We start from the raw sequence: 12,023 nt of genomic DNA on the forward strand, positions 1-12,023 counted from the left end.
GTGAGTCAAAGCTAGCAGACGATTTTTCAGTATACTGTTGATTCTTCCTATGTTAATGACTGAATTTTAGTTTAAAAATGAGTTCAAAAGTGCCAAAACTATTTTTAAAAAGGCTATTTCGATTCGCTTCTTCATGAACCGAAAATAATTTATAAAAAAAGTTATCAGAAGGGTTGAGCTCCCAAATATTTCTATGTATCATTTACACGATAAACTCCATGACATTAGATGAGGTAAAAGTCACAAAATAATAGGATCCCATACTTTAATAACAAGTGGCAATATAAATACAATTCTAGTTAAAAAAAAATAATTGTAACAGGAAAGGTAAGTGTGAAATGCTAAAATGAGGTCCTCGTTAAATAAAGAGGTGATTTTAGTTGGTAACTTTTACGTGAAACTAGAATTTATTTTGATTACTTTGAAGGTAAAGCTTTCTCAAAAAGAGAATGAAGATTATTTGTGTAATTGGATGATTGCAAAATAAATATTTACAGTCAACTGTTCTTGTATGGCCGGGCTGGGAGAATCATATTCTCATGTGGATGCAATATTATTTTTAATTGATTTAGGTGTCTCAATTTTGGAAAATCAGTTTTTGACTGAAAAATTAATTAAATGGCTTGTGCCTCATTTAAAATAAGTGTCATCTAAGCGTGCGCGGTATATTAACGTTTCATCAGCCAAGCATCGTAAAAAAGTTGGGAGCGATTAGTTATTGACGATATGGTACCAACCAGGCAGCAATATAAGCAAATATTGGTTAATCGAGTTAAGGATGATGAATTAAAGGAATATTCTGAAGTACAAGTGCTTTCTATATGTCCTAAGAGGAGTTAGGGTGGGTTTCTTCTTCCCAAGTTGAAGGTTTCCCTGCTATGTTATGATATTAAATTAGCCAAAGCCTAGGCCATTTACGTCGTTGCAGTGTTAATTTAAGCCCCGCACTTTTGTACCAGAAAATCTTAACTAAAAAAATATTCTCGATGAAGGGCCTTAACCTGCTGTCTCCTTTTTGAAAGCCCTTAAATTTTAGCGCCATAGTGGTTACGATACAGTATTGGTCCATTTGAGCGCCGCAGAGTTTATTTATTTAATTAATCCTGGGCCGTTCGGAACGGTGGTCCGCTGGCCCGTCATGCAAGGGAAGATACAACAAGTTGGGAAAACCAAAATATTACCTCTCCGTGTCAAGAAGATTATATAAACTTAAGTATCCAATAAAAACGTTATTATGTTTCTGAGTTGGGGTTTCCCATTTTTGTTGTTGTTTTGAAAAATATATCGCAATGCACGGGCCTTGATAGATATAGGAGGCAATGAATGAAATATATCACAATGCACGGGCCTTGATAGATATAGGAGGCAATGAAGGAAATATATTGCATGCACGGGCCTTGGTAGATATAGGAGGCAATGATAATCTCACTCTTTGCACGAGAGGTTTATCTTTAATATTTAAATAAATATAATTATTTTTAATTATTTTAATCTTCAATAATTAACATTAATAATAGTTAAATCGTTTAAAATAAAGTTATACCTATTATCTTCTCAAACTTTGCTAATATTGACGTTTAAAGTGAAGGGTACCCCTCTTGCCCGCTTTTTTCAAATTTGGGGTATATATACGATTCGTTTCCATTATAATAGTAAGGAAAAAGCGCAATTGCGAAAACCTTTGGTGGCGATCCCACCTTAGGGAGGCTAGACGTTTCTCGTAACCCTAGCTGATCGCCGCGTATATCCTAAAACCAAACGATGATAATAGAGTAGAAGCCAATGATACAGATTGGTGTCTATGTGGAATAGACGGAAGACCAGTGGATGGTGGTGTTAGAAGCCAGTGTAAGTGCAGACTGGTGTCAATGTTGGGACTGACAAAGAACAGAAGATGGTGGTGATTAGAAGCCAGTATGTACAGACTGGTGTCCGTGTGGGATGGACAAAGACCAGAAGATGGTGGTGATTAGAAGCCAGTATGTACAGACTGGTGTCCGTGTGGGATGGACAAAGACCAGAAGATGGTGGTGTGAGAACTCAAGTAGAGGAGCCATTTCCGTGACTGTGAAAGCAGTTCGGAAATGGCGAACACGTTTGCTCCGATACGCAAACTGCGAACGCGGTCACGTGGGTGTAACAACAGACAGACAGACACACAGACACACACACAGACACACAGACAGACACACACACAGACACGGCCGTTACAGAACCTCTCCTGGACTACGTCACACGGAGAGGTAAAAATAGGGGAGATAGAGATCCATTTCAAAGAGTGTATTTACAGCATGTAGAATGTACAACTTTTTTTATTTTTTATTACTTGACCCTTGGAATGCGGTAGTCCGTTGGGGTTACGGAAAATGCAACAGAAACTCGTGCCGTAGTTTGGTCACTGGAGTCCAGTGGACCCGAACCCTTGCGCCGCGCGATCAGTACTGGAGAGTGCGGTAGCCTCCTCCACCACTCGGGAGTAGGTGGGGGCTAGAAGAAGTCTGGCGATTGGCATTCCTGGGGTGACGTGGTAATGTTTGTCCGTGAGATTGAAGAAGATGACCTTGACTGGACCTCGGTAGTCCGGATCAATGATGCCGCCCCCGATGTGGAGGTCTTGTTCGAGTAGTTCTTGTAGGCCCGTGACAATGCCCACGTAAGAGTCCGGTATGGCGAAAGCTATTTCAGTGGTAATGGCATGTCTTTCCATCGGAGCTATTGAAACCGTTTCTGAACTATAAAGCGAGATTAATCCATTGGGGTTGCTTTCCGTGGTGGGGGGAACCGCACGTCCCGACAAGCGTTGGAATTTGGGGGTTGGTAGCGCCGCAGAGTTCTCATTAATCTTGTGGCGTTTTACGCGGGAATAATATCACGTGATCAGCCGCCAAATATGGAGAGAGGGTTTTTTTAGCATGGCTAACTTAATCACGTCCTTGAACGGCTGGGCCGTGGTTCTGTAACTGATTGTCGTCTGCTTCAAAATTGAGAGAACTTGATGGCACAATTATAAAATGGCAGCGTCTATCTTTAGAATTTTACTATACTTTCTTCAATAGAAATTGAGGCTTCCAATTTGATTAAATAGTACTGAAATTAAGCCAATTAAAGTTTCTATAAACGAAAATTAATCTTTTCGTATATTCAGTGTCTGAAAACAGAATGAATAGCAGCCAACGACAATCAGTCCGAAAAGTAATAGGGATACGTTTCTGGCAGCATTGCACCTTTGAAAATGGCGCTAGCTTTCGCCTCGGAGAATGAGCGACCGCCGTAGCAGCGGTGTTATTTCAATATGGACCAGGGCTATTTGGTAATCCAAAAAATGATATTGACAAACTCTTATCTGACCGATTTTTGAAATTACAGTGAGAAGTAAGCAATCGACCATAAATAACAATTTGAATCCTCAAACCCTAATATTATCCCAAGTTCTATGGGAAAATCAACGTTATACTGAAAATTCGTTTGCTAGCGTTGGCTCGCAGAATATTTTTCAGCCCGACACGGGGGAGAGAAGGGGGAATAAATTTAGGGGTAAAAGGCTCTCTCTCTCTCTTATATGAAAACTATGTATAAAGTGACTTGACTTTTAGAGCCCAAGACATTCTGATTCAAAATTTTAAACGGATTTTAATTTGGTTTCAAGTAATTTTATTTGGCACGGAATTGGAATTTTTCTGATTTTCCAGCTTTAAAATTTCCCTTATTTGTTTGTTGTGAAGTTAAAAATCGACATCTTTGACCTTGGATATAAAGGATGTGACCCTTGATTTGAAATTTTTCTTTCATGTAATTTAAATACGAATTGCAATGTGAAATATGCATATCTAGGCGAAATAATTTATGAACGCCATATTTATAATTTAATTTTCCTTTCGTTCAGATTCGGTGTCATTCAATAAAATTAAGTTTGGATTCGGAATATTGCTTTTCAGTTGGATCCTCGGAATGTTCTTGATGTTAACATTTTTTGAAAATCTTCTTTTATCCAAAGTGACCATTCCGCCGGATATTAAAAGAATCGAAACTTTAGAAGACGTCTACTTTAGTAAACAATTACACTTAGTGTCACTAGATATGGGAAAGGTTCGCTACAATTTCGAGGTAGGTGTATAGGCCTCATATATTAGTTTTGTTTATATATATATGATAATGTTCTTGACTTGAAAAGAGAACAGATGACCACATGATGAGGGAAATATACAAAAGAATTACCTTTATGAAATCATTGGATTTAATATATGAACACGAACAAGTTTTAGAAGAATGTCACCAAGGACGTTCAGCTCTTCTAACACCCGATATCATGACGAAAGAGCAAATTCCGATATTTATTGAAGAGCTACCGTTTTCCTTTTACGCCTCTGAAAATCCATTTCTTTCCTTCTTCAGGGCGGTTCCATACAGAAAAGGGTGTGATAAACGATTGTCCGATTTAATCATAACTTTGTAAGAAACCTTTTAGACAATTCAAATGTCAAACATAATTTTTTTAATCTTGCAATGAGGGGTTCGTTTCCATTCTAAAAATTTAATCAAATGTGAATATTCGGCTAACCAATTTTATTGAACAGACAAGCACGCCAACTATAATATTCGCGTGAGAGACCTGATAAGAATTAACTACGTTTTCACATAAATGAGCTCTCTGTAAAGCATGGGAGCGTGGTCGAGCTCGCAGATCCCTGTGAAATACACAGAGGTATACCCTTAAGGGTTGTTAGACCCTTTTTGGTAAGATTTGACACCCGCCCGTATGGTTAAAAAAAAACAAAATCACAGTTTTTCGCCAGATTTCCCCTAGAAAAAGCGTTGGGTTTTTGTGGTCCACTCCATCCAATAACTACAGCGAAGTTTAGGAATACTTGTAAATTAACAATATGTATGAAGGTTAAACTTCTGAAGTTTCATTAAGAACAATTTTAGTCTGAGTATTTTGATTAACTTTCAAAATATGGCAAAAACATTGATGCTCTACCAAGTTAGCACATTAAGAGATATTTTGACCAATTTTCGTTCAGGTTGAAAAACAAGGTGCCTAGCCTCGTGCTTGCTAAACAAGGTAACTTCGTTAATAAAGTTTTAAAAAATCCTAAGCCTTTTTTAGAAATTTCCCTTACAGTGGGATCGGTATCTCTGATTTTTGTTGTTTTCAAAACTGTAACTTTAACACTTTACCGTAACAGATCATTGAACAAAATATAGTCGCTGAAGTAACAGATATTAACATTATTAGTTTTATCAAGAAGGAATTTACTATATCATGAGTGAATAATATGTTAGCTCCCTATAAGTTACTCAGGCTCCATAGGCGTAATATATCCAGCGATTTCTTCTCATTTCGCCCGCGCGGGAAAAAAATCCGAATGTTGCGCTCTCTCTTGTCGAAAAAAAAGTCCCGCTCGTACGGGTCCTCGACCTCGAGTCGTCGGCTGCTTTTTCACCAAGGGAGTGTTTTAGTCGTGAATGTTTATGTTTTAACAATTTAACATTAAATCATGGCGTTTGTGTCAGTACTGAGACAAAAAAAATGCAGGAACTCAATGCAATTTACCGATATTGATCAAGAATGCTAAAGATAAGAGTTGTTATTGTGACTGGAAACCAGAAAATTATACAACTGAGCTAAATCCAATCCACTGATTTCTTAACTGTTTTCTTAACCGAGGCTACTGAGCGAAATATTCGGCTGCTTAAATAGCTCCGATATCATTGGCTAGCTTCCACTACACGCGCTTCCGGGGAAAAACCGGAATGAAGAGTAAATAAGATTTTCGTTCACATGGCAGCCGCAGAGCGTCGCATATAATTGGGAAGCCGGCGGCGCGGGAGAAAACGCTGGAGTATAAAAATGAATTGCCTGAGTAACTTATAGGGAGCTAACATGTTATTAACTCATGACTATATTAAGTTCCTTCTTAGTTTTATAGACCTTAATTTAAATTATCAGTTATTTCAAAAAGACTTATCTTGTGTTTTTTCAATTTACAAACATTATTTGCACTGTACCTTTGCTCTCCGTTTCAGTTCTAGAAAGAAATTGTGTTCCTCATGGATCTTTAAAGGAATAGTAATTTCGATTTATATATAAAGCTCCTACCTAAGAACTTTTGCCAATATTACTTTTCAATAGTTGTTAATACTTGGTATTCTAAAAAAAATAATAAGTTTATTTTCATATTCAAGTAGATATATACACATCACTGTTAATTGAAATAAGGGATTATAAAACTTACAATTCAATAATCCACGGATTTTATGAAATATAATTTCAGAAATTGGTATTTTGGTTAAGAAACGAAAGTAAGAATTTCTTTCATATAACTTAAGTTTTATAATCATATCTTTAATTCTGAAAAATCGAATGTCTGTTACATCAGAGAATCAATTTTGTCCATTTAACTTTTACATATTCCTAGCTTTGCTAACAAAGGAATTTATTAATAATTTTTCAAGCCACCATGAACGAAAATATACTGTAAAATAGCTCTTACATACATATAAAACACAGCTTCGTCAACGATGTTTCTTCAATAAAGGAATAGGGAGACCTTAACTCTATTGCAATATTCACTATTAAAAAACCTAGTAAATAAACTATGAGGAATAGGAGTGGAACTATATAACGGAATCCTAGAGCTACGCGGCTAAAGCTAGTTTGCGCAGGAAAACATTATGCAGCAAGGTAGGCTCTAGCTGATGGAACTGGATTTACTCTGAAGGGAATAAATTCAACCTCGCCTTTATCTGTGCAATTTTTAGAAACACTAGTGGTATTTGTTATTTCGCCATTTCCTCTGATATTTCGAATTCTTTGCATATTTAATATATATCTCAAAATTTCTTAATTATTAGCAAACTTGTTATTTCTCCAATTTCTTGCAATATTTCATGTCGCCACTTAAATGACGATCTAAGCTATGAATTGATTACTCCTACCCTAGGTTGTGACCTGTACTTCACGGAAATCATCAACAATTTAACATTTGTTTTGCAGAGCGTCATGGTTTAGCAGTGCCGATTTAATTCCACCAATAATTAAACTTGCCCGGTTTAAATGTAATTACAAAACACCCAATATGTTCGTACCTAAACACGGCCGTGAGGAAGAAGCTGTTAAACCTCTGACTTTGGAAAATATTATTCTTGAAATCTACATTTTGTTGATTGGAATTTCAATTTCATCGGCTGTTTTGTGCTTCGAAGGATTACTAAAAGCCACAAAAAGGAAATGAAACGTCAGCAGTAAAACGTGATGGAGAATCAGAGAACCACACTGAGAGAAGATGTTTTACATAGACATTTGTTTCAAATCATATTTCAGACAAATCGGTCGAGTGGCAATTTGGTCGAATGGGATTCGATCCAATGGGAGGACACCGCTGGGCTATGTCAGTATCACATGGTTTTTTAGTTCAAATACATTATGCGTGACGTCAGGGGTGGCGATTTCTACACCTCTTCACCTGTTATTCAAGCAGATAGACCCAGAACATAGCCTATTAATGATTCCAAGCAGAAGCACAAGAAATATATGTATTCCTGGTACAGCAAATTGCCTGTTTGCTTCGGCAAAAAGAAATTAAAAATTCTTTCTATAAATATTTATTCGAATGATTTTGCTCATTAATTTTAATTAGTTCTAAGGCCTTGTCTATTTTGGTTTGGGTTAAGCGTTTAACTCGCTTATTAATATTATTAGTATATATCGCGAAGTGATAAATGTGATATTTTAATCATTATCCATTTTAAATTTATTTCGTGCGCGGACATAATATATGGGGCGGTACCTGGCTATATTAAGGTACACGTAGAATAAGTTGTTTCTAAATATGTTAAACTGAAATTAAAAATAAACCCTAAGGAAGCTTTCTAAATTCCTTTGTTTTTAATTAATTCCAATCCACGAGCAATTTTTTTAAAGAAGCATCCTTTCTCTTGGCGGCGGCGCACATTGGGCACCGACAAATTGAAGAAAAGGGCTTGCGTGACTTGTGAATCGGGTAAGTAGAAGCAGAGTTATTGGCATTTGTCTTTATTTTTGGCGCCATTTTCCAATATGGCGAAAATTCCGCCAACGCGAGAGTGAGGGAGCCCTGGGCTTACAGGAGTGCACCACATCCCAAAAATCATTACCCATTTTTCTGCGTAGAGCTTTTGTCACTCTCTCCTCAATATCCCCCCTCTCATATCGTGAATAATTTCAAACAGGGTCGGTGTTTATTTAGAAATGACCAAATCATTGCTTTTGGTTAGAGTATAAGTTTATAAGATATGTTCCATAAGTAGGATGACACAACCTATACTTCGTAATGCTAGAGACTTACTGAGAGCTAGTTCCAGAACAACGCTAGCATTGACTACACTCGGTTTTGCAATTTGCAGTATATCTTCCTATTTACTCTGTACTAAGCTTTTGACAGCAGCGCCTCACCAGGCGTCGCTTTACAAGAATCTATGACCTACGTCACTTCATAACAAGCTCTCAGTAACCAGTGACAAACTTATAGAACACATCTTATGAACTCATGGTTAGAGAAAATGATTTCTTGTACGTACTGTATTATTATGTAAATTTTATTTGCGTTTGACTTAATTTTGATTTTATGATAGGAGTGCACTGATTGCACTCCAACTTTGATTAGCAATTTCAATACTGGGTCCGAATTAGCCTTGAAGCAGAACAAACTCAAAGCGAAAATATGTTCAATTCCATCGATTTTATTGAAATCGTTGTATTTTTCCCCGGAGATGTAATTGGGTAAACTAATTATTCACTTTCGCTACTTTTGTACCTAGTACTTTTCAGTTGGAACCTAATTTTTTTTCGCAATTGCCAATTTGCTTTTATTATCGACTACGTCTACAGCCAACGTGCATAATCAAATATATTTAGCCATATCGCATATATATGTATACGATAGGCTATTTGTTTAACCTGGTGTGTAGAAGAAGAATAAGATGTTACGTTAGTCAATTTTACCTATCCGCGTGACGATGACGTCACGGAGAGGTATTACACTGGACGTCTCTGTGTCTGTCACCGCGTTTTCAGTTGGTAAAACGGAGCAAACGTGTTCGCAGAAAGCAATTTTTGGCTTCTACTCCCATCGTTAGGATTAAGAAATACGCGGCGATCGGGTTACGAGACACGTCTAGCCTCCTAATGGCAGGGCTTCCCCCAAAGGGTTTTCTTATGACGATCACTGGCTTTATGAGCCTTAAATTTCCAAAAATTGTTGGAGGCATACGCTTAAATTCAAACGTCAACAATAGCTATGTTTAAAATGATTTTAGGAATAAAGTTTCTTAAAACGATTTAACTAGAATAAAGGTAAATTAATGGCGATTAAAATAATTAATACCAATTATGTTTATTTAATTATTTAAGGAAAACCTCTTAATTGCATTCGCGACTAGGAGAGGTTTTTATTTTGGTTTCCCAACTAGTAAATAGTATTTGTATTTCTCACAGCTGGCTCCTATATTTTTTTCCTAATTTTAATTTTTTCTCCTCTACCGGACCACCGAGATTTAAACCACGGACATTCCAAACGACAGCCCAATACTACACTAACTCGCCTACAGACACTTGTTGCGAGAGGGTTGCAAAGATAGTTGTAGTGTTGCGAGCGCGCTGATTATTAACCCTGGCCTCCTCCAATATAGGTGTGGTCCATGATGAACTGAGTGAGCTGTAGATAATTTAAGACTCCGAGCAGGGCCGGAAATCAGAAAAATTTGTTATAGGACATGCGTCCAGTGCCCTGTATGACTGGAAATTTATAGGACATTGTCCACTGAAGTGTAGAAAAAATAGTGTCGCATCTCCATAGTCAAGTTATCCAAACCCAGTCCAGTGACCCCCTTAGTATTTAAAAAAAAAATTTGTAACATTTTATAGTTTTATTGGACAATGTCCAGTGTCCTTTGCTTATTTCTGGCCCTGACTCCGAGCGGGCGAGTATTGTTTTGACTCGTTCTTTGACGACTATGCCCATAGGTCTATCGGTATCTTTGGGACCGCCCATAAACTACGTCACAATCTTATGGGGGAGGGGGTTTCTGAATTTGTGACGGTCCGTGACAAGGGGGAGGGAGGTGTTCTTCGATGCGTGACGTCACATTTAGCATTGATTTTGTTACGAAGTCAGTAAGAGGCCGATTGGCTCTCTTATGTTATAGAAGAAGAAAGACAACATTCCATAGTCCACCGTTACAATAATTTACCAAAATTGTTATTCCATCATCGCTTAAATAGTAGAAAATTTAAGCAATTATCTACTATTTACACCTTTATATAGCCAATTTGAATAGCGCATTTAAAATAAACAGCGTAAACTCTCTTATGTCTCTGTTTATTTGCCCCTATTATTTGTGAGGATGAATCAAATCCCCCTGCCATTGAAATGGTTTCGATTCTTTGGCAAATTTTCCAAATCTTAAGCTCGATTAGTCTGTTTTCGGTGACAGTGTCGAAACATAAAAAGTGTGCCCCTTTAACTAAGCTTTATGGAACTTTTTTGAAGCTTATAAAAAGCACATCCAGACATTTAAATTCTAAAGGTCAATCAGAGGGAAAAAGCTTAAAACGGAAGAGAACTTGAATTTTCAGCCGAGCAAAATATTTCTGAGAGGGCGGCATATCACTCAAGAAATTAATCAAATTAAATTTGTAAACTAAGACAAATCATAGTGCGGAGGGGGGGGGGGGGTTAAAGAAATGTGACGTGGTTTTAGGGGAGTGGTCTGAGAAAAGCGTGACGAAGCGTGATCTGGGGGGGACGGGGGGTCAGAAAATGCTTTTTTTCGCGTGACGTAGTTTATGGACGGTCTATGCATTTTTCCTTTAATTATTTCTAAAAATTTAATCCTTCTATATCTATATAAATCAAAGTCCTGACTGACTGACTGACTGATAATCTACACCCAGCCCAAACCGCTTGCCCTAGAAGGCTAAACATTTGCAGGAACGCTACTCATAACTAGTAGGCACGTACTAAGAAAGATTTTTCCAATACGCCGCCATCTTAAAAAATGGCGCCCAGAAATGTAAAAACTCTTCTCTATGCAACAGAAAGTCCGCGCGTTTCAACCGATTTCACAGATATTTAGTACACGGGTTTCCTTTAACCTATAGACGGACTGAATGGTCTTTTGGGTTCGATTTGTTGCCATCTTTTTAAATGGCGGCCAAAAACTTAAAAACCCTTCTTTATTCTACAGGGCCGGTAGGCCCTTGTAGATATGACTTCATACTCTTTTGTAACGTTAAAGCAAAATTCACATGCTTTTACCAATTTTCCTATGGAGATTAACATGGGGTTTTTCGTGATATTTAACCACCTCTAACTGAAAAACTAGAGCGAAGTTACTTTTCGGAATACTCTTAATTTAACAATTAAGTATTCAGGGTGTGCGATCGGCTAGTCTAATCAGAAACAATTAAGTCTAAGTATGTTAATTTTAGTTAATTACAGAAGTACTTGTTTCGACCATCGTGATTGGACATAATAATAATGCTAGAGCTCTTCGAAAACTCATAATAACTAAGTATCTATGGTGTAGTGGTTATCACGTCCGCTTTACACTCGGAAGGTCCCAGGTTCGAGCCCTGGTAGATACATGACTTGACTATCGTTATTGGACACAATAATAAGCTAGATCTCTTCGAAAACTCAGAATAACCAAGTATTCATTGTGTAGTGGTTATCACGTCCGCTTTACACGCGGAAGGTCCCGGGTTCGAGCCCAGGTAGATACATGTTTTGACCATCGTGATTGGACATAATAATAAGCTAGATCTCTTAGGAATCTCAGCATTACCAGGTATGTGTAGTGTAGTGGTTATCTCGTCCGCCTAATACGCGGAAGGTGCAACGTTCGGGCCCTGCTAGATACATGTTTTGACCATCGTAATTGGACATAATAATAAGCGGTAAAGAAAACAAAATTAATCAAAATTTAATTACATTAAGACTGAAGCGACAGATATTATATAAAAACGTCTTGGTTTGGACCAA

The 12,023-nt window shown here is 37.4% G+C and overlaps 1 protein-coding gene, 1 non-coding gene and 1 pseudogene across 2 annotated transcripts; 2 read left to right on the top strand and 1 right to left on the bottom strand.

Annotated features, from left to right (window-relative positions):
- Positions 1-2,395: 2,395 nt before the first annotated feature.
- On the bottom strand, positions 2,396-2,707 carry LOC149596297 (uncharacterized; annotated as a pseudogene).
- Positions 2,708-3,923: 1,216 nt separating this feature from the next.
- LOC149596298 (uncharacterized) lies at positions 3,924-4,502 on the top strand. The gene is made up of 2 exons (XM_089861342.1): positions 3,924-4,104; positions 4,172-4,502. Exons 1-2 carry the CDS (start codon positions 3,949-3,951, stop codon positions 4,451-4,453), a joined length of 438 nt encoding a protein of 145 aa, XP_089717468.1. The 5' UTR covers positions 3,924-3,948; the 3' UTR covers positions 4,454-4,502.
- Positions 4,503-11,553: 7,051 nt separating this feature from the next.
- Positions 11,554-11,626, top strand: TRNAV-UAC (transfer RNA valine (anticodon UAC)). Its single transcript has one exon. It is a non-coding gene; the product is annotated as a tRNA-Val (tRNA).
- The last annotated feature ends 397 nt before the right edge of the window (positions 11,627-12,023 follow it).

This window comes from Phalangium opilio, unplaced genomic scaffold (assembly GCF_054372755.1).
Source record: "Phalangium opilio isolate 3A_F unplaced genomic scaffold, DU_Popi_V2 ptg000390l_1, whole genome shotgun sequence".
NCBI lineage: Eukaryota > Metazoa > Arthropoda > Arachnida > Opiliones > Phalangiidae > Phalangium > Phalangium opilio.

Bases quoted from the DNA above. Each gene is read 5' to 3' on its own strand.
- LOC149596298 (XM_089861342.1), top strand. From the start codon at position 3,949: ATGTTCTTGATGTTAACATTTTTTGAAAATCTTCTTTTATCCAAAGTG. The intron at 4,105-4,171 runs GTAGGTGTATAG...TGACTTGAAAAG, and splicing joins AGGTTCGCTACAATTTCGAG to AGAACAGATGACCACATGAT.